At 42.8% G+C, this 19159-nt stretch overlaps 1 protein-coding gene across 12 annotated transcripts in view; it reads left to right on the plus strand.

The window, feature by feature from the left end:
* Positions 1-900: 900 nt before the first annotated feature.
* The window catches only part of BCAS3 (BCAS3 microtubule associated cell migration factor), a 296591-nt gene continuing 278332 nt past the window's right edge, over positions 901-19159 (plus strand). For 5 of the 12 annotated variants that reach the window (XR_015807899.1, XM_088176980.1, XM_088176982.1 and 2 more), the window contains exons 1-6: positions 901-1033; positions 2437-2524; positions 5225-5279; positions 6633-6705; positions 7519-7625; positions 14713-14794. Coding sequence is in view for 11 of the 12 variants with exons in the window: in XM_088176980.1 (XP_088033106.1) it covers positions 2454-2524; positions 5225-5279; positions 6633-6705; positions 7519-7625; positions 14713-14794 (388 nt within the window). In the remaining variant the exon portion in view is untranslated. The remainder of the gene's footprint in view (positions 1034-2436; positions 2525-5224; positions 5280-6632; positions 6706-7518; positions 7626-14712; positions 14795-19159) is intronic. The other 7 variants (XM_088176978.1, XM_088176984.1, XM_088176985.1 and 4 more) reach the window with 3 other exon arrangements.

A 19159-nucleotide genomic window follows, 5' to 3' on the forward strand; every position in this document is an offset into this window, starting at 1 on the left:
TGGTGCCACTGTCTGGAAACCTGAGCCAGGGCCCCGTGTGTGTTACCCTGAGGGATCCGGGCAGTGCTGGACACCTGTAAACATAAATCACACATTGGAGCAGAGCTCAAATGTCACCCATGGGCAGGAACACCTTCCACTGTCCCAGATTGCTCCAAGCTCTGTCCAGCCTTGGGCACTTCAGGGATGGAGCAGCCACAACTTCTCTGGGCACCCTGTGCCAGGGCCTCACCACCCTCACAAGGAACAATTTCTTTCTGTCATCAAAATCTAACCCCTGCCTTTGTGAAGCCGTTCCCTGTGTCCAGTCACTCCAGGCCCTTGTCTGAAATCTCTCTCCATGGCGCTTGGAGCCCCTTTGGGGCTTTTGAGGCCCCTCCTCAGCCGCGTCTCCAGCGCTGCCACAGCACCCGAGCTCTGAGGGGCAGCAGCTCCTTCCCCTCAAGAACCTGCGCTGTCCCTGAGCTCTCCAGCCTGGGGACGTCTGAGCCCCACGGGCTTTCCGCCTTGCCGGGGCTCTCTCCCTGCAGTGTTCGGCTCGTCCCCCACCTTTCCCCGGGCTCTCCGAGCGGGTCCCGCCCTCACGGTCCCTCATGGCCCCTCATGTCCCCTCACGGTCCCTCATGTCCCCCCACTGTTCCCCACGTCCCCTCACGGCCCCGCCCATCAGACCACGCCCTCTTCGTGACATCACAGCGCGCGGGCCCGCCCGCCAATCCGGCCCCGCCTCCGCCTCCCGCCCCTCCCCGCCCCACGTGCGCGGGGCCGGCCCCGGCGCGCGGCGGCTCTCGCGAGATCCCCGATGTAAACAAAGCCGCGGGGCGCGCGCCGGGGGGGGCAGCACCGCCCGCCTTTCGCCGCCCCGGCCGCGTCCCGCCGAGCCCCGCCCACCGCCCGGAAGCGCCGCTGCCTATTGGCTGGAAGCGGGGCGCGGCCCGCCCTCGACGCTCTCCGATTGGCTGCGGGAGCCGTGCGCTGGGTGTCATTGCCCGGGGGGTCCCAAACAGTGTCAGTGGCGCCGGGAGCCCGGCAGGTGAGGGCGGCCAGCGCCGGGGGCGCGCGGCGGGGCCGCGCTCGGGACAGCGCTGTGGCAGCTCCGAGCGGCCCCGCGGGGAGGCCAGGCCGGGCAGCGGCCGGGGCGGGGGGCGGCGGGCAGGGCAGGCCCGCCCGTGAGGCCTGAGGGACCCCCGGCAGCTGCCGGAGTGTGAAGCGAGGGGTGGCAGGCGGGGTGGGCGCGTTTCGGGAGGCCGCGGCCCCGCTGAGCGGGCGGCGACGGGAGAGAGGCCGGGCAGGTCGCGGTGTTTGGGTGTGGAGTTGCTCAATAGCGGCGGCGGAGGGTGCCCAGGCCGGCCCGGCCGCTGTCGGGCTCCTGAGGGGTCGGGCGGTCCCGGCCCCGCCGTGGCGGCTCCGCAGGTGCCCCGAGCTGAGGCGCGGCTGTGCCCAGGCCCGGATCAGGAGCTCAAATCTGTCCCGCTGTTCCCTTCTCCCCTCAGGGTGGGGTAGCCCAAGGTGTTGGCACTCAGGGCACGGCAGGTACAGGTGCCCGTGCGGTGATTTCATCCTTTCCGCGACACTTTGCCTTTCGAGGTTCCTCGACGTGTGTGTCAGGCTGCTGTTGTGTTGCTGAACGTTTTGTTACTAATTACTATTTTGCTACTAATTTCTGGGTGGTTATCCTGCCTCCCTTAATGAGCTGGCCCTTACAGAGTCTGGCCTGACGTGAAATGATGCTGATAACTGATACCACGTTGGGGATTTGGCTTTTTCTTTTACTTTATGAAGAGTTTTGAGGTGGGGGGACACAACAAAGTGGCTGAGGGGGTTCACTGAGGGGCTGCCTGGGATCTGTGGTGCTCCTCAAGTGCTTTCTGCCTTTAGGAATATTACACAGAATTTTCCTCTGGAGAACAAAAGTGTGAAGGAAAGCTTGAGGATGGCACAGAGCTGACATAAAGCAGTAGAATGTGTGAGCTGCAATGTAACCCACATTTGCAGAGTACAGTACGCTGCAATTGTGACTGCACGTTATTTTTATATAATTGTTTTCCGGGACAGCATCCCATTAGTAAATAGTGGGTTTGTGTAATGGTGATGACAATTGCATACCTGTACCACTATCTTTAATCGTGGAATCATAGAATGATTTGTGTTGGAGGGCTCCTTAAAGATCACCTAGTACAGTTTGAGATAATTTTCCACTTTATCATGCAGGTCTGTGGGGTTTGTTTTTTGGTTTTCACCAACATTCCAGCAGCGATTGAAGAAGTTGCCCGCTTGGTGCGTGCTTTTCTTTTTCTCATTAACAAAAGTGCTATAAAGAGGCCTAGAGATCTGTGTGAGCAGAGTTTCTCCCTTACCACCTTGAGGAATACACCAGGGGCCTGTGTAATAAATAATCCTGTGGCAATTTTAATAGAAGTGCTGTGTTTGTTGCAGGTGTGTGCCCAGGAACGATGGCGACAGAGTCCCCGCGCCGCCCCAGTCGCTGCACTGGAGGAGTGCTGGTTCGCCCTCAAGCTGCCACGTAAGAACCTTCTAGAAGAACAACCCTTGCTGAAAAGAGTTTGATTTTTCTTGTGGAAGAACCCAGCCTGAGCTGGTTTGGTTTTTTTTTTTTTCCCCCCACCTAAAACCAGCTTGTGTTGACACTGCAGTTTTGTTTCGTTGAGCGTTGTCCAATAAAGTCAACACGTGGCATTTCTGTCTCCCTAAATGGGATCCTTTGCAATTGCACACCAAAGTTGTATGTTTAAAAGCTAATCACTGCAAAGTTTTGTTGTTTTTTGCACCATTTTGCTGTACAAACATTGAAATGTAGAAAAGTGATGCCAACTTCATCCTTAGGCCACGGGGATGTGCCATATGTGATCCTTTCTTGCTGTTCTTTTCAACAACACCTTGTCCCAAGAGTGGATGTATTAAAACATACAAAATTTGTCATTAAAGTCCTCCAGGAAGGAGAACTGTGCAATTTTTTTCAATTTTTTTTTTTTTTGTTTTACTTGAAAGAACAAAACCAATAAAAAAGGAAGAAGCTCCATCCTTCTGATCACAGCACCTGACAGACACTTTTTGTGCCTGGGCATCCTGATTTTTCACTGTGTACACATGGGGATGCTTTTATGGCAAAAGAGCTTTTTGGCTGTAAGACAGCCTAGAATATTTATGGTCTTTGTCTGTTGAAAGAGTTTTGTAGCATTTTTTTCTTTTTTCCTTGGGAAGAAATAGCAAAATGACACTGTATGGAAATGTCCTCTTCAGGGGGTGTTACTGTGCCCTTGGAGATAACTTTGTATTTCCAGAAACAAGATTCACTTCATTTTTATTGAAGAGCACAAGAAACTGATTGTTGTAGCACAAAAAGTTGTATTAGAGCTTTTGTCTTGCAGCCATTTTTTTAATGTGGCAGAATTCCTCAACAAATGTATTTCTTCTCTGTAACAACATTTTCTTCAAAATATGCTTTAAAAGTATTATAATAGAAAAACACTGTAAGAAGTTGATTATCTGTTCTGAAGATGATTGTCTGTTTTTTTTTTTTTAAACATGGTGTTTTGTTCTTGAGGTATCTGTGCCTCAAAAATGAATCTGTGTGTGCTGATCACTCAGCAGCATTCTGCTGCTCATGTTAAGTTTCTACATCATTATTAAAGGAAGATTGGGCTTTTTTTTCGTGGGTTATGTTGTTTTTAACCATTTTAAAGACATCTCTCTGGAATTTTTTTCAACTTCAGGAGAGATTTAGAGCACACACTGAATAAAACACCTCCCAAACATCAACTTGGGTTCAAGATGTGCTTGGGGAGAGGGGAAAAAAGTGCATTCCATGAGCTGAGCCATGAAGGCAGCATGACTCTGGCTGCTTGGCATTCCCAGGACAGCTTCAGACTCTGTGTTTAATGCTCTACCTGTGGCCAGGCCTTTGAATACAGGTGTGCAGGGGCAGCTTGGGTGACCTACATAAATCAGAGAGGAATCAGCACACGAGAAACCACAGCTCCTTTGTAAGGCCTCAGCCTAAAGCTGAGTGGGACAGTCTGGGATGCAGAAATCCTGAGATTGCTGGTTTGGTCATGGGCTGGAAGAGGCTTTCTGGAATGTAAAACTTCATATTTTACATTTCTCTCTGTTTTCAAAGAGGTGTTGCAGTGTTTGGCTTCAAGTATCTTCTGTATAGTTCAAAATTCTCCAGAGTGCTTCATTTTTCAGTGCTAAACACTCCAGTTTTTATTAAAACAATCCTGCACAGCTTCAGGGGAAAAAAAGCCCCTTTGGCCATCCAGAGTTCCTAATTTACAGTTCTCCTTTGTTGCTATGAGAAATTTTGAGTTAGCACAGGAAAAATTGCAACAGCATGAAAGTTAATTTCGGAGTGTTGCCTAAAGAAAACCTGAAGGCTTTTCTTAGATAATCTCAGACTTTGCTGAAGGTAAAGCTCTTGTTGCCAGCGTGTCTCAAATTTTCCTCATGGCACAAAGCACCAACTTTGAGCAATTTTCAGCACCATCTGTGTGCTGCTCCCAGCCCACGCTGTGGTTACTCAGCACTTACACCAGGGGCTCACTGCTACTCAAGCTACACAAAGCATTACTTGAGATGTGCCCCAACAAATGTACCTTGCACTATAAACCATCCCCAATCGATGCTGCTGGTGAAATTCCAAGAAGGATTAAAGCTTCCCAAGCTATCAAATCTTATCTAAAGATATCCTTAGGGAGGGTTTTGTTCCCTCCCCTGCCCCTGAGCACTGCCACCTACTCCAGCATTGTCCATCCTGCACAGGAGCTCTGGAAGTTTGTTTGTGCCACCAGGAGAGCTCCAGTCGTTGTTTAAATCCTCATTTTCATGTTGTAAAAGTCAAATCAAGTAGAGAAAATCCTGAGGAATCATTTCCAAATTCCTGTACCACTCCAGGCCTCTCTGATGTGGAGAACATGGCTTATTCCTTGAATTTAGATTTTATACTTTCCCCCCCAAGCAGTTATTCCATCAGCAGGTATCACTTGGCTTTTTTACAGACTTTTATTATTCTTACTCAATCCTTTCACTACTAACAGGCCACAATTGATGTTATCAGAATTTGGCAGTAAAATTAAGTGCCTGCATTGCATGCTCAGTATTCTCTGTGCTAAAGGTTGCCCATGCTTCCTTTTGCTGATCTAATTCAATATATTCATGACCATTTCTGAACTCCTTTGGCTGAAATTCTCCTCCTGTTTTCCAGGGAGCAGTCGTACATGGAAAGTGTTGTTACCTTCCTGCAAGATGTTGTGCCACAGGTAGGGTGTGGATCTTTAAAACTACTTTAATTTTAAATGCACAGAAAACAGTGTCAGGAATCCTCACTCTGTTTTGTAAATTTATTATTCCATTAAATAAATAAATAAATAAATTTAATACGTATATATATTTAAATCTATTTATATATAATAAATATGGCACTGGAATGGTCCCTTCCTGGTTGCCCATGGGCCTCCCAGTAGCAGAAGTGAGCTTATTTTGTTTTACTTTTTGGGAAAGCTGGAGTCCATGGTGAGGGAACACTGACTGTAGCTTCAGGAAATGATCCTGATTCTGATTCCCAGGATTATCTTGGTAACTCAGTGTCTTGTTTCCTCAGGAATTTCCTCTTAGGAATTCCCAGTGCATTTATTCTGTGATATTACAAAAACAATTCCCTCAGTAATATCAATTTGTGAAATGCATTTTGGACTCGGGGTTAAAATTAAATATATTTAAAGTTTCAATTAAGAGATTGCTGCATTCCACATCCTCCCATTCCCCCTCTCTGGTTAAAGGATACAATCTGTGTTTTATTTGACAAATCAATTTGCCTTGGAAGCGTGGAATGTGATTTGTTTTGAAAAGTAAACCCCACACTTATTTTTCACATTTGTATTTTTAGTTCATGTTATTGCTTTTCTGGCATGTATAAAGTGATTATACAAGATGTGTTCATATTTAATCCCAAATAGTGCTCAGTATTTTGTTATAATTCATTTGGAAGTGATGGTATTTCTGCTGGTGCTCACGTTCCTGCTACCACAGCTTCTCCTGAGGACTGTAAAACTTCCAGTTTGGAAACACTGCAAGTCTCACTCCACAATTTCTTTTTGTATCTCATCTTTTTATGGGAATCTGTAGAACACAGCACTGAAACATGGATCTGTTCTGCTGCAATTGCAGTTTATTCTCTTTTAAATGGCTGCATTAAAGTTGTCACAAACAGAACTGAAAGGTGTCAGTAATATAAACTGGGTAGTAAAGGTCTCTTTCTTTCCTCAGTCTGGCTTGCACAGCTTTTAAGTGAATTAAAGAGAATTTTAATGATAAAACACCTCATGTGAGAACCTCCAACACTGCTGAAGTTCAAGATTGTAGAAGCCACAAGTGTTTAATTTTATTAACTCACTCTAAGACACGTGGCATTTCTTACTTGCCCAGATTTATTGTTCTAAATATTTTGTCATTCCTCCATCAGTGAGTGATGCTCAGCATGGTTATGTTGGGTGAATACTGGTGACAATAAACTCCATGAATCATGTTTGTGGTTTTTAATTAAATTCCTTCTTACAGAGGGAGAAAAACCACTGTTAATCTTCCTTATTTCAACCCTTTTGCTTTTTGTCCAGGCCTACAGTGGAACCCCACCAGAAGAAAAAGAGAAAATTGTCTGGGTCAGATTTGAAAATGCAGATTTAAATGGTATGGCTTCATTTTCTCTCACTTGTTCCTGTGAGTTTTGGGTGCACGTGCAATAATTCCAGTCAGCTTTCTCTGTAGTAGAAATAATCATAAACATTATGATTTTCTTGAGTAAAACCCCTCTTAAATGACATTTTCAACTATGAGAGAATGAACAAAGCTCACTGAAAGCGTGGAAGCATCAGAGATGGAGAAGATTTATTTGGGGTGCTGAAAGAGGATTTTTGCAGGCCCAGTCAGAATAGGCTGCATAAAATAAATTTAAACACAATATGAGGGATTCTGAAGAATATTCTAAGGAGTTTTGTTGTATGAACCTAAAAGGGGAATGCCTGAGATTTAAAAAAAAAAAAAAAGGAAAACAAACCCACAAGCAGACAAACCTTAACTGGCCAAATATGGCCATGAAGACATGTAGAGATTATAGATAATTTCTAGGTCTAATAACCCTGATTTAGGTTCTCTCACTCCATCCCTAACGTTCATTTAAAAAAGAACAGGGATGAACAGGTGGAAGAGCTCAGGTGTGAATGGGGAATCAATCACTATTTTCTCTTGGACCCTGTTTTTATCCAGAAAATTTTTCTTCATCATTTTTAAATTTTAAAGCTTTCTCTTTGTGAAACTTTAACAGTGGTGTTCACATGAAATAATTTCATTTCAGTATCATTTCACATTTCAGTATTGTTCCAGCATGAAAATGCAAAGCACTTTGGTTGCTTTTAGTTCTAGCAATTGAGGGAACACCCTCTCATGTTGCTGAGAGCTTGATCTGATGTCTAATCATGGCTTTGCTGTTGGAATCTCATCCAGATACATCCAGGAATATGGAATTCCATGAAATCCACAGCACTGGCAATGAGCCCCCGTTGCTGCTGATGATTGGATACAGTGATGGGATGCAGGTCTGGAGCATTCCTGTGAGTACAGAGCTCAGCTCCCTCCTTCCTCCTCCTTTTCTTTGTCAATGGTGTGGAATAACTTGAATGTTTTACCTTGAATTACTCCCAACACTTCCCATCAGTGTCACGTGGATTGTGTGTAATGTGTTTATCTTCAGATAATCCTGAGCACAGCTCAAACACTTCACTTCATGTACCTGCAGCTTTTTGAGGGCTTTTTACATTTTATTCCTGCTAAGTCCATTTCCACACTCAAACTGAGAGCTGTGTTTGCCATTCTGGAATAGTTTGTAGCCCCAAAAAAACCCTCATATTTTATTTTTTAACAGAAAGGAATAAGAGTTTTAAAAAACACCAACAGGATTTGTTTTTTTCCAGGAACTCAAGTATGACAGCATTAATGGTATTTTACAATCACATGTTTGTCATGGACATGATTTGCAATTTTAATTTTATGAAGGCCTCTGTGTGCATATGGGTTTGATTTGATGCTGTCATCCCCAGCCCTGGTTTGTGTTGCAGAGTGGTTTATGTGGCACGTGGTCTTCATTTGGGGAATTTCCCCCAAATTTCTCAAAATGAGAGAATAAAGTTGAATACAGTAGGTCATAAAATTCTGAACTTAAAAAAGCAAAACTGCTCACAACACCTTGTCCTTCAGAATAAAGCAGAGAAGATGGAGTTCTTTCCCTTTGTAAAATACACTGCTTTTTAAAGAAATGTGTACATTTTACAACTTTCTGGTTAGCTATGGAGGACATGTGTTTATATATCAGTAGCTTCGAAAAATAATGTTAATTTCTCCAGCAAAAGTTCAGTTAAATTGAGTTTTACGGGTGTGGTAGAGCTTTTCAGTTCTTTATTGCATCTTGTTACCCTCTTGATTGCATCTCGTTAGCTGGAATGAGGAAATAAAAAAGCTGATGAGGTTTTTGTGTTTGAAGGAATGTTTAATAGAAATGGAGTGAGACCTAATATACTTCGCTAAATTTCAATATTTTGTAACTGTTTATTGAAATTTAGGAACTTTAACTGAAATTTGGGAACATTTCAGCCGAAATAGGGAGATTTCACAAAGCGCGTTTCACAAAGTGCCCACACGGTGGCGCTGGGACACCGAGCTAAGAGCGGCAGCATCCCCTCATCAATTCATTAATGACTTAATTAACATACCCTGAGTATCACATCCTCACAAAACACCCTGTTTTATCCAGCTGAAATGTAATTATCGAATGAACCTGTGATTTCTGAAAAAAAAAAAAAAAAAAACGGAGATGGATGGGTTTTTTCCTTTTTCATTCTCTTTTTTTTATTTTATTTTTTTCCCTCCTTGTGTCCAAATGAGCCACAAGTTAGGCCATAGAATACCTGATTTTACCTTCTTTCAAGTAGGACTGTACAGCCAAGCTGTCTTTTTGGTTTTTTTCCCCTAATATGTTTCACTTCTTCATAATTCTAACTTTTGATAATATTTGCTATTTCAGAAATGAAGTTGCAGGACAGCTTCGTTTCGTGTTATTCAACTTTTACAGAAGTATGAGCAGGGAGGAAGTGCAGTGAAATGGAGAAAATGCCAAATGTGGAAATATTTTACCATCCACCTTCAGAATGTCAGCTGTGGGGATATTGCATTATTTTCCCAGCCCTTTATTTGTATATTCTGTGAAATTCTGAGATCACAGCCAGGGAGGTGCAGCCTGGATCTTCACACTTTGTGTTAGTGGAGATTCTCACAGAATAAATGATCTTTAATATCCATTTTAAATATCTTTGCAGAGCAGGATTTGTGTGTCCAACAAATTTGGAAGGAACGTGAACTGGAAGGGTTTTACATGAACTGGAGGGGTTTTACATGAACTAAAGGGGGTTTACATGAACTGGAGGGTTTTTATTCACATTGTTGCTTCTCCTTTGCATTTTCCCCCTTGCTTAGCCTGATCACAATAAAACCTGGCAGTTATGTGATTGACTTAATATTTAAGAGCTTATTTGGCAACACTTTTTTGTGTCCTTTGCTATTACACAAACCTTCCTTCTTGGCCCCGCTGACTATTTAGCTTGTAATTAAGCAATGTTATTCCAGCTAAGAAAAAAAAAAAACCCAAAAAAAAAAAAAACCCCAACCCCTGCATTCTCCAGCTTAATCTGCAAAAGCAACAATCTGACATTTATGTGCAAATCTCCTCAGGAAAGTCATTATCTGTAGCATTGTGCTTTTTTATTCCTACAATTGGCCCTCTATGCAGCACTTAATAACGTGTTGCAGGCAGCAGGGGTTGTGTGTGAGTGATTATGAAGTGTTTATGACAGCTCCTAAGCCCACACTCCTGCTAATGGTGTTCCATGGCCTTGCCTACACCTCGCTGCTGTGTCTCTGCTCGGGCTGAGAGTGCTTTCACATTAACATCTCCTCGGAGGAAGAGCCCTGCACTACAAAAGTGTGATTTGCAAAATGGGAGATCCCATTAAGGAGGCTTCAAAGGGCTTGGGGTGGTGTTTGGGAGAGCCTGGCCTTGGAAATGCAGCTCAAGGTGTCCATCCAAAGGGGTTGGCTTTGATCTCTGCTCTCACATGGGGGTGGGAAGGTTAAAACTGGGCTTAAAATACTCCTGGCTAAGTGGGGAGGAATCTGGGAATACACTAGGAGTTCCTGTTTGATAATGGTGCAGTGGAGTTTTGTGTTTTGGTTGGAATTTGTTTTTTTCCCTTGCTCCCAGTTTCATGTTTCAGAGACAACTGGAACTGCTTTCTGCCTGATGTGGTTTCCAAGTATCTGTTCTAGATGTTCCTGTTCAGGGAATGCACGTTGGCTGCTTTTTTGTTGTTGTTTTGTTTTATTTTTCATTGTAGGCTGGGGGTTTCAGAAGTAGAAGAATCATCTTAATGTAATGGTTCTTGCTTACAATTAAAAAAGAAACTTTTCACATCCCAAGCTGCAATCCTTCCTCTGTCCAGACCTCTTTCTAGAGGGAACCACTTGAATGTATCACTCAAAAAAATGGAGTAATGAGCCGACCTAGTGACCCTGAAAAATGTCTGAGGACTTTGCAAAACATCAATGCAAGTCATTTGCTGAGGCTTTGGGTTTTTCACACTGAAGATGCACCAGTATGCAAGAATTGTTTTAATAAAATAGTTTTATAAAACTTCTAATTCCATTATCACTGCCATAATTTAAAGTACTAGATGCAACTCCATCCTCAATCCAGTCACTAGAGTAACATTCCTTGAGCATCTAAATTCTTACAGTCTCTAGACAAGTGCAGAGATCTGGTTTGAATGGGAAAGCTGAGTGGATTTCTAAACTAAAGTGATCCAATTTGTTCATTTTCTTCCAGTCCTTCCTTATTTTCTCAGCAGCAGCATGACTGGAAGTTGCCTTTAACCCATATGCAGCAGCATTTGGTGGTATCTACCAATTGCTTGTTATCATAACCAATGATAATATCATGATATCTTCATGTTTAAAACATTCATCAGAACATTTAAAAACAACCTCCTGATCATTCCCTTTTCCTGTTACACATTCCCCATTTTCCATTTCTAGATTTGCACAGTGGTTCAATCACTGAATTCCAAACTCAATTTTGTTTCACTTTGGTGTATGTTTGGCTTTTTTTTTTTTTCACCATGTGAAAACCATTTTCCCTGGTTGGAAACTATTACTTCTCCTCAGTGTGAACAAAACTTCCTTTGTTCAGCATTTTTTAATGGGTGCAAACTGGTGTGCTCCAAACAATACAGCTGTGCTGTCAGAAATTACCCAGCACTGCAGCTTCCTGGGCTGCCATGTTTTAAGCAGTAGCTCAAGATATCTTCAAGATTCTTCTTCCTCCTTTAATGAAGATTTTTTGGGGGGTTTGAATCCTTATTTTTCCAGCCTCCCCTGTAGGTCAGGGAGTTGTGGTTGATCCCAGGTTTTGGGAAAGCTGAGATGTTCTACCAGACCAGCTTGGAGCCATCATTTTGGATTCCCTCTTCCCTACAACGAGTACCTGAAGCTGCTTTTACAGCTTAATATCCAATTCTTGAAACCTGTTTGGAAATATTCTTGGCTTTTGGAATGGGAAAGAAAAACTTTTAAGAGCTCTGAGAGCTGCCACGGGGACTTGCTACTTAGCTGGATCCAATCCAAAATGGCAGCCACAGCCTCGTTTCTCACAGGTGCTTTTTGAAGAATTTAGAGCTCTGTTTTCAATTCATGAGCTCTATTTATATTTTGTCTGTGCATGTGAGACTGTGGAGCTCCAGGGGCTGCTAATGGGATGTGGAGCCTTTGGCTGAGAGCTGCCAGCCCACAGCTGACCCGTTGTCCCCTCCACGTGCAATTCCTTGTCCCACTGGAGTTCCTGGTGGGGGAAGTGTCCCATTCACAGTGAGATAAGGGCTGGAGTGGCAGGAAGATGAGGCCACACAATCTCTGTCCCCTCAAGGAGGTGCTTGCAGGCACATTTGGATCTGGGTGAGCTCAGCAATAAAGTTTTATCCATAGATAAATGAAGGACATTAGCATCGACCACGGTTAATTCAGGGTTTTGTTAGGCTGCAAACAGCAGAAGCTTCTGGTGGTGGTGGTGTTTGAAAGAAGTTAATTGGGATTCAAAGAAGACCTTGAACTCACAGCCCTAATACATTTTTCAGTGCCAAGCAAACCAAGGAAAAACCAAGCTCTTACTAATTCATGGCAGGCACAACATGCAGTCCCTGTCTGAGCAGAGCAGATAAGGACACACAATTAAATCCCCTGGAAAAGCTGTTACTTCATGAAACGATGCTATTTTAAATATTAGTGTTTTCATGTGATCACTGTCGTAGTGTCACATCCAGATATTTTGGAAACTTTATTTTGTGTCTGGCAGAGAATTTGAATTTTCTTTACAAGGAAGATGCTGGTGATTGGGTGGCATCTTGTATTTTCCTTACAAAGCCTCTAGTGGGGAGGTATCTTAAAATTTGCTCCTTTTTGGCTCCCAGAAGTCAGCAAGTGCTCAGCACTTGAGCTGTAGAGGCTGAATCTGAACCATTCCATGATTTAGAATGCTACAGGGACTGAGCAAAGGACCTGTTAACCTACAGTGGTCTCAAAACAGGGGCTAAATACCTGTAATGTCATCTTAGTCACTGTTGCATCCTGTGCCTTTTGTTACTCCATTTAACCTTACTTTCTGTAATTTCCTCCCAGTATAAAATAACGAATTATCTTTAAATAATGAATATTAATTATTCAAAAGTTACTGCATTATATGCTTGAAAAGAGCTGGGCTGGGATTTCCACGTTAAATTCTTCAGTACAAATAAACTTTATTTGTATTTGGACATTTCAAGCTTTTCTTTACAAGTCTCAAGTTTAAACTCTACCAGGTCTTGGCACCCCAGGCTGGATAAACATTCTCCTGGAGTTCAGGATATTTAAGAGCAGAACCTGAGTTAGGAAGGTTTGGCCCTCTCAGTGTGTCTTCCTTTGGGGACTGGAGCTTTATTTGAAGTAGATTGGAGCTGGGGCTGATGTGCTGGCAGGGTTAAAAAGGAGAAGGAGGTGTCTGAGCTGGGCTGGGATATTTTATGGGAATCACTCCTTCCATACCTTTGTTGTGCTGGTTCCTTTCCCTCTTGTTTTCATTCCTAACCAGAGATGTGCATACATGTGTGAAACAGCATTTTTCATGATTTGGGGGAAAAATCTTTAATTGCCAATAATAATAGTTCCCAAACCTTCTATTTTTCTTCTTTTCCATTTCCTCCTTTCCCTTTTCATAGAGCTGCTGTGTTCCAATAGACAGAAAACGTGCTGCTGTCTTAATTTTAAAATTCTCTTTATTGCTCTGTCCCTCTTTAATTTTCCTCCTCATTTTCTGCTTAGCTGTGCTCTAAATTTTCCTGAGCTGTTTTTTGTGGATACAGATGTTTTCATCCAGAGGCTTTTTTTTCCCCCACACTGCACTCCAAGCTCATGATCACTTAAAAGCCATCAGCAAACCTTTAGTGAGTTGGTTTCTGATGGTGTCATTAACAGTGATTTGAATTGATAAACTGCTGGGCTAAAATGAGTTAAAATGTTATTTCCCTACATTTTTGTAGCTTGTGTGTAATTCCAGGCTTAACAGGCAAAAGCAGTAGTTCTCCATATTGTGTGCAGAATGGTGGCTTAGCTCTGTAATAAATGGTATTTTCAAAGTAATTTTATTTATAATTGTGCTTCATGGGGTGAGTTTCATTCTCCCCCATGACCTAGAGCAGTGATAATAAATAACCAGGCAAGAGTGGATGTAAGCTGAGAGCCTGGAGTACTGTACTTGGGATTTGCTGGTCAAACAGTAGGAGTATTTTAACTTCTTGGACGTGTGCGCTGAAGTGCAGAAAGAAATGGAAACAACCATAAAATGACATTTCCAAAAATTCACTTGAATTTATAGTTTATTGATTCCTAAGAACCTTATTCCAAATCATGTTCTTTTCTGATATTGTAAGCTGCTTGTTTGGCAAACCTTTATGCCAGCCTTGGCTGTGTTCTGAGGCTCATTACATCTGTTTTAAGTTGTTGGTTAGTTGGAAATGAGTTTCATAATGTTTGCCATTTTCCTGGAGTTTGACGTTCCATATCGGATCCATTTCCAGGCAGTTATGAAAATACATGGAGTGACCATTTTGCAGGAAGTCTGGAAATTCATCTTAACTGCTTCTGCTTTAATCTTTTCAACATTGCCATCAGTGACAGGCTTAAGTAGCTTGACCACCTATTTTTAAACATGATTTTCACACCTGGTGAGTTTGAAATGAACCGGTATTTGAAATTCTCCCATTTTTTCCACTCATATTTGCCACTCTTGATTGATCTCTGTTGAGCTGTCATTTTCCTTTAGAACCATGTGAAATGTGGGATAAATTTTTGTGAATTTTAGTCAGCTTCAAGTCTTAACTTCTTCCAAAACCTGTGTGGTCACGGGTCAATTCAAGACTCCTAATGTATATTTTCAATTAGAGAAAAGGCTTACGTAGAGTCTTCCCAATCTCCTTCCCTACAATGCCTTTCCAGCTGTTTTTTGAGCTATGGAATAGATGTGTATCTGCAGGAATAATGTGATTTTTGTGCCGTTGCTGTGTGCAGATCAGTGGGGAAGCTCAGGAGCTGTTCTCAGTGCGCCACGGCCCCGTTCGAGCCGCTCGGATCCTCCCGGCTCCTCAGATCTGTGAGTACCCAACTCCCAGTTCCTCATCCCCCAGCACAGCACAGCTCCTCCCAAAGCCTCTTCCCACTCCACTCTAACTAACCCCACCACAGAATTTGGTTTTTGGGGTGGTGCTGCCTTCTGATTTGTTCAATTTTTCCTTATTTTATGTTAACTTCGGCTCTTTCACCGGTTTAAATTTTATCATCCCTTGAGTGCAGCTCCTCTCTGCCACTGCTTAAATACTAAGTTAGCAAATTCTAAACCAAGCTGCTTAATTTAACAAATGCTGCAAAATCTGAGCAACTGTGATAAACAAGCAAATTCCTCTAAAAAAAAAATTACCCTGTTCCATCCAAACCCAACCTAATTGTTGACTTCTGAAAAGAATCGTTTGGGTCTAAATTAAATTGGTTGTTTTACTTTGTGGATGAAAAGAATGTGTTTCTAGTATGACCAAGGGATTATGCTAGGTTAGAATTTCTAGTAATATTTTATGAATTAATTAATGAACTCAAAAAATACAGCCTAAAATCTTATCGTTTAAATTATTCATAGCAAATTGTTCTGATTCTTGTTTGTTTCAAAGAAAGAAAATGAAGAATGTTTAATGGACATATTATATATTGTTTTAGTGATTTCCTGAGCATAGGAATATACCAAATATATGTGGCTGTGTGTCTATTACAGGTTAAACTAACTTAGAGTAAAATACTTCCCAAGCCTGTTGTTGCTTTATTCCATTTACTGGAACCCTGCATAATTCCCAACGAGCTGCTCCTTTGCTATTATGTGTGTCATTGAGTAATGGATGTCTGTGCCCCTTCCTCTCTCAAAGGGAAAAAAAAAGGAGAAAGAGAAGTGGAAATGGAAATGAAAATGAAGTAAATTAATTTAAGAGCCTAGGAGTTCTGTTTTCTTCTGGTATTGGAACAGGTTTTTGATTTTTCAATCAAGTAAATCACACTCATGAACTCCTTCAGTTATTATCTTTCTGCCCCTAAATTCCATATATTTAGCATCTGACAATGGTAGTTGTTACATTAGAAAACTATTTAAATTAGCTCATATTAAATTAAACCAAACCTTTTAAAAACATGTTTTGGTCTCTTTTTACATGGCTTGGTTTAAATAAATCTTTGATTAAAAGTACATGAATGTATCATTGACCAGTATCTGGAATCAGATAAAAGTAAAGCTGTAATAAGAGGCCTTAGATAACTAACTCATGAGCTTTAATGATTCTGAACGAAATAAAAGGAATTTGTAAAGGAGAAGCTGATTACCATCAGCAGGCTCAAACACTGTTTTACTGTAAAGCTGTAAAAAGGGAATTATTGAAAATAGGAGTCTCTTGGTGGATGGATTTGGCACGTTCCTAGAAACAGATCTGAGCTGGTGATAAGCAGCTCATTCCCAGGTGTGAAAGGAAAGCTCATGGCTTTAACTTGGTGACTTTACAGCAGCAGAACTTAATCGTTTGTCAACTATTTCGTGAAAAAAACCTGCAGCCCTTTGATGTTAGATCCTCTGCCTCGTGGTGTGCCTCGTGGCATAATGAAGCCTTGTTTCAGAGGGGTCATTTCATGCTGGGGGTCTCCTCCAGCACGTCCTGGGTGCTGCTGGCAGCAGGAGCCTGGGCAGCTTTGTTGGCTCAGGAGCTGGGCCAGCTCCTGGAACTGCTGGGACTGGCACTGGGCTCAGGTCTGAGCCACCCAAACTGTCCTGGGCCAGCTCTGCTCAGGTCTGAGCCACCCAACCTGTCCTGGGCCAGCTCTGCTCAGGTCTGAGCCACCCAAACTGTGCTGGGCCAGCTCTGCTCAGGTCTGAGCCACCCAAACTGTGCCGGGCCAGCTCTGCTCAGGTCTGAGCCACCCAACCTGTCCTGGGCCAGCTCTGCTCTGCTCTGAGCCACCCAACCTGTCCTGGGCCAGCTCTGCTCTGCTCTGAGCCACCCAACCTGTCCTGGGCCAGCTCTGCTCTGCTCTGAGCCACCCAAACTGTCCTGGGCCAGCTCTGCTCTGTTCTGAGCCACCCAACCTGTCCTGGGCCAGCTCTGCAGCATCATTTTGATGTCCTGCTCTGCAGCCTGGGGGAGATGGCCATGAGGGATGGAGGCATTTCTGGAAATGATGCTAAACCCCCCAAGTGTCAGCTCCTCTCTGTGGTCAGGTCATGCCTCCACTGCCTTCAGCAGGCAGGGCTTTAATTACTCTGTATTTACAATATTCATGTATACTCTCTTTTTAGAGACTGAGGGTTTGCACTGTGACCAAGTTTTGGGCTTGCAGAGCTCATTTTTAGACTATGAGAACATCTCAGTCTGCACTCAGGCAGTCTTAGGGACAGGAATTCTGAGCCATCCTTGGCTCTTCTCCACTTCCAGGTCTGGGTTTGGGGTTGTTTCCAGGGGTGCTGGGGGCTGGATTTTCTGTCAGTGCTGAGGCAATGATACATTTATTTCAGTTACCTTTGTTGTTCTTTCACCTACAAAATCAGAATATTGATACTTTCTGAAGGAAGTCAGTGCTACAATCTCCCATTTTTTATTACTTACCCGATTTTACAAGCCCCTGGCCAAATGCCTGCTTTGCCTTGTGCTGTCCCATTTGTCAAGGTAGAGCTGCATAGTTTAAAAATCAATCAGGAAACTCAGAAAGCCAGAGGAGCAGCTCTGTGTGTGGCAATTCCTGCTCAAAGGGGTGACAGGCTGGTGTGGTGAAGTTTAGATCAGTGCTTGTCTGTAAAACCTATTTCCATGTCTCAGCATTATGAAAATAAATTCCTCCAGCGAGCTGAATTAATTTATTGCCATTTTCTAGATTATGCTGCTTGCAGGAAGATGGTATAATAGCCCTCCATCTCTCAGTGAATATGACTCTAAACTCAAATTGACTTATAAGGGGGGCAAAAAAGCAAATAAAAAAATGAAATAAAAAGAATTTAGAGGTACTAAAACCCATTGAGAGTTGAAATATTGCAGCAGATTTATCCCTGTTCTCTACTGCTCCCATCTTTGATGTTGGCAAAATTAAGATTTGAACCTCAAAAGCTGACTCAGGTTTATGTGCAGGTACACTTAAAGAGCTCTAATATTTAGGTTGATTTCTAAGGGAAGGCAGATGTGAAATTTGTGTATGTTCAGCCACTTGGGTGGTTCAGTGGTTTTAAATCCCCAAAATAATCCCAGGCTCTGGGTGGTGGAGGGGCTGGTCCTGCACGAGGGACAAGCGAGGTTTGGGGTGGTTGTGCAGGTGTGTGTCTGAGTTTTGGTGTTCTCCCACTGTTCCATGGGGGTTTTTTTTGGGATAATGAATGGTGATGTCTGTGGATTATAGAAATTAAAGACTGGAATTCTCCAAGTAAGAATTTTAGAGATGCTGCAGGGGAGAATTTTGGAGTGCAACGCTGTAAAATTCCAAATTTCTTCGAAGTTTTGACCTGAGCTGTGCTCCATCATCCCATCATAAATGAAAAGAAATAATTATTTCATTATTTTCTTTATTTTCTTTATTTTCAGGTGCTTTAGACCAGTGCACCTGAAACTTTCACCCAGTTGGGCTGAGAGGGAATTCCAGCCTGGGGCTGCTTTGCTGCTTTGCTGCTGTGGGGCAGGAGCACAAATGCCCCAAGATTTCCAAGGAAAAGATGGAAATTAGGATTTAGTGGGTCAGGAGCAGCACTGCATTATGAAATGGGACTGATCAGTGGAATTACACACCAGGAAAATCCACTCCATGGTGCCTCAGTGTCACCTAAATAGGTCAGAGTGTGAAATTCATCCAGATTGTTTCCTCCTCGTGGGAAACCAGGGTGAATTCTGGAGTTCTGAGCAGCTTTTGAGTTCCTGTCACATCCACTGGGTTTCATTGTTTATTCTGCATAAAGATGGGCTGGTTTTGGTGGTGTTGTTACTCTTTTTATTGGCATTATTGAGAAGCCTTAGCAGGCCCTGAGGTTTCTATTCACAGTTTCATCAGCAGGACAGGGCCTAAGCTGCTTTGAGCTGCTAAACTTCTGACTTCATCAACTTCTAAATGTTGATTTGTATGAAATTTCATTTAGCCACAGAGAGATTTTTTTTTCCACCCACCTTTTTTTTTTTTTTTTTCAATTTTAAGCACACTAACTGAAGTTAGTTTTTTTTTTAAAAACCAAACCTATCATTTAGCTAAATGGAGCTGTAGATAAGGTGGTGCCTCGTTGGCAGGAAAGGCAGTTTTCATTACTTTAATTGTGTGATTTGTCAGGATTTCCAGCATTTTATAAATGCTGTAGTGTTATATGACAGAGTTAAAAGGATTTAGAATAAAAGGAGTTTAAGAAAAAGACTTTGCAACAGGATTTCAATACTTTTTGTATTTGGGGGGATTTAGAGAGCTGTTT

The sequence above is a fragment of the Sturnus vulgaris genome, chromosome 21 (genome assembly GCF_052056855.1).
Source record: "Sturnus vulgaris isolate bStuVul1 chromosome 21, bStuVul1.hap1, whole genome shotgun sequence".
Lineage (NCBI taxonomy): Eukaryota > Metazoa > Chordata > Aves > Passeriformes > Sturnidae > Sturnus > Sturnus vulgaris.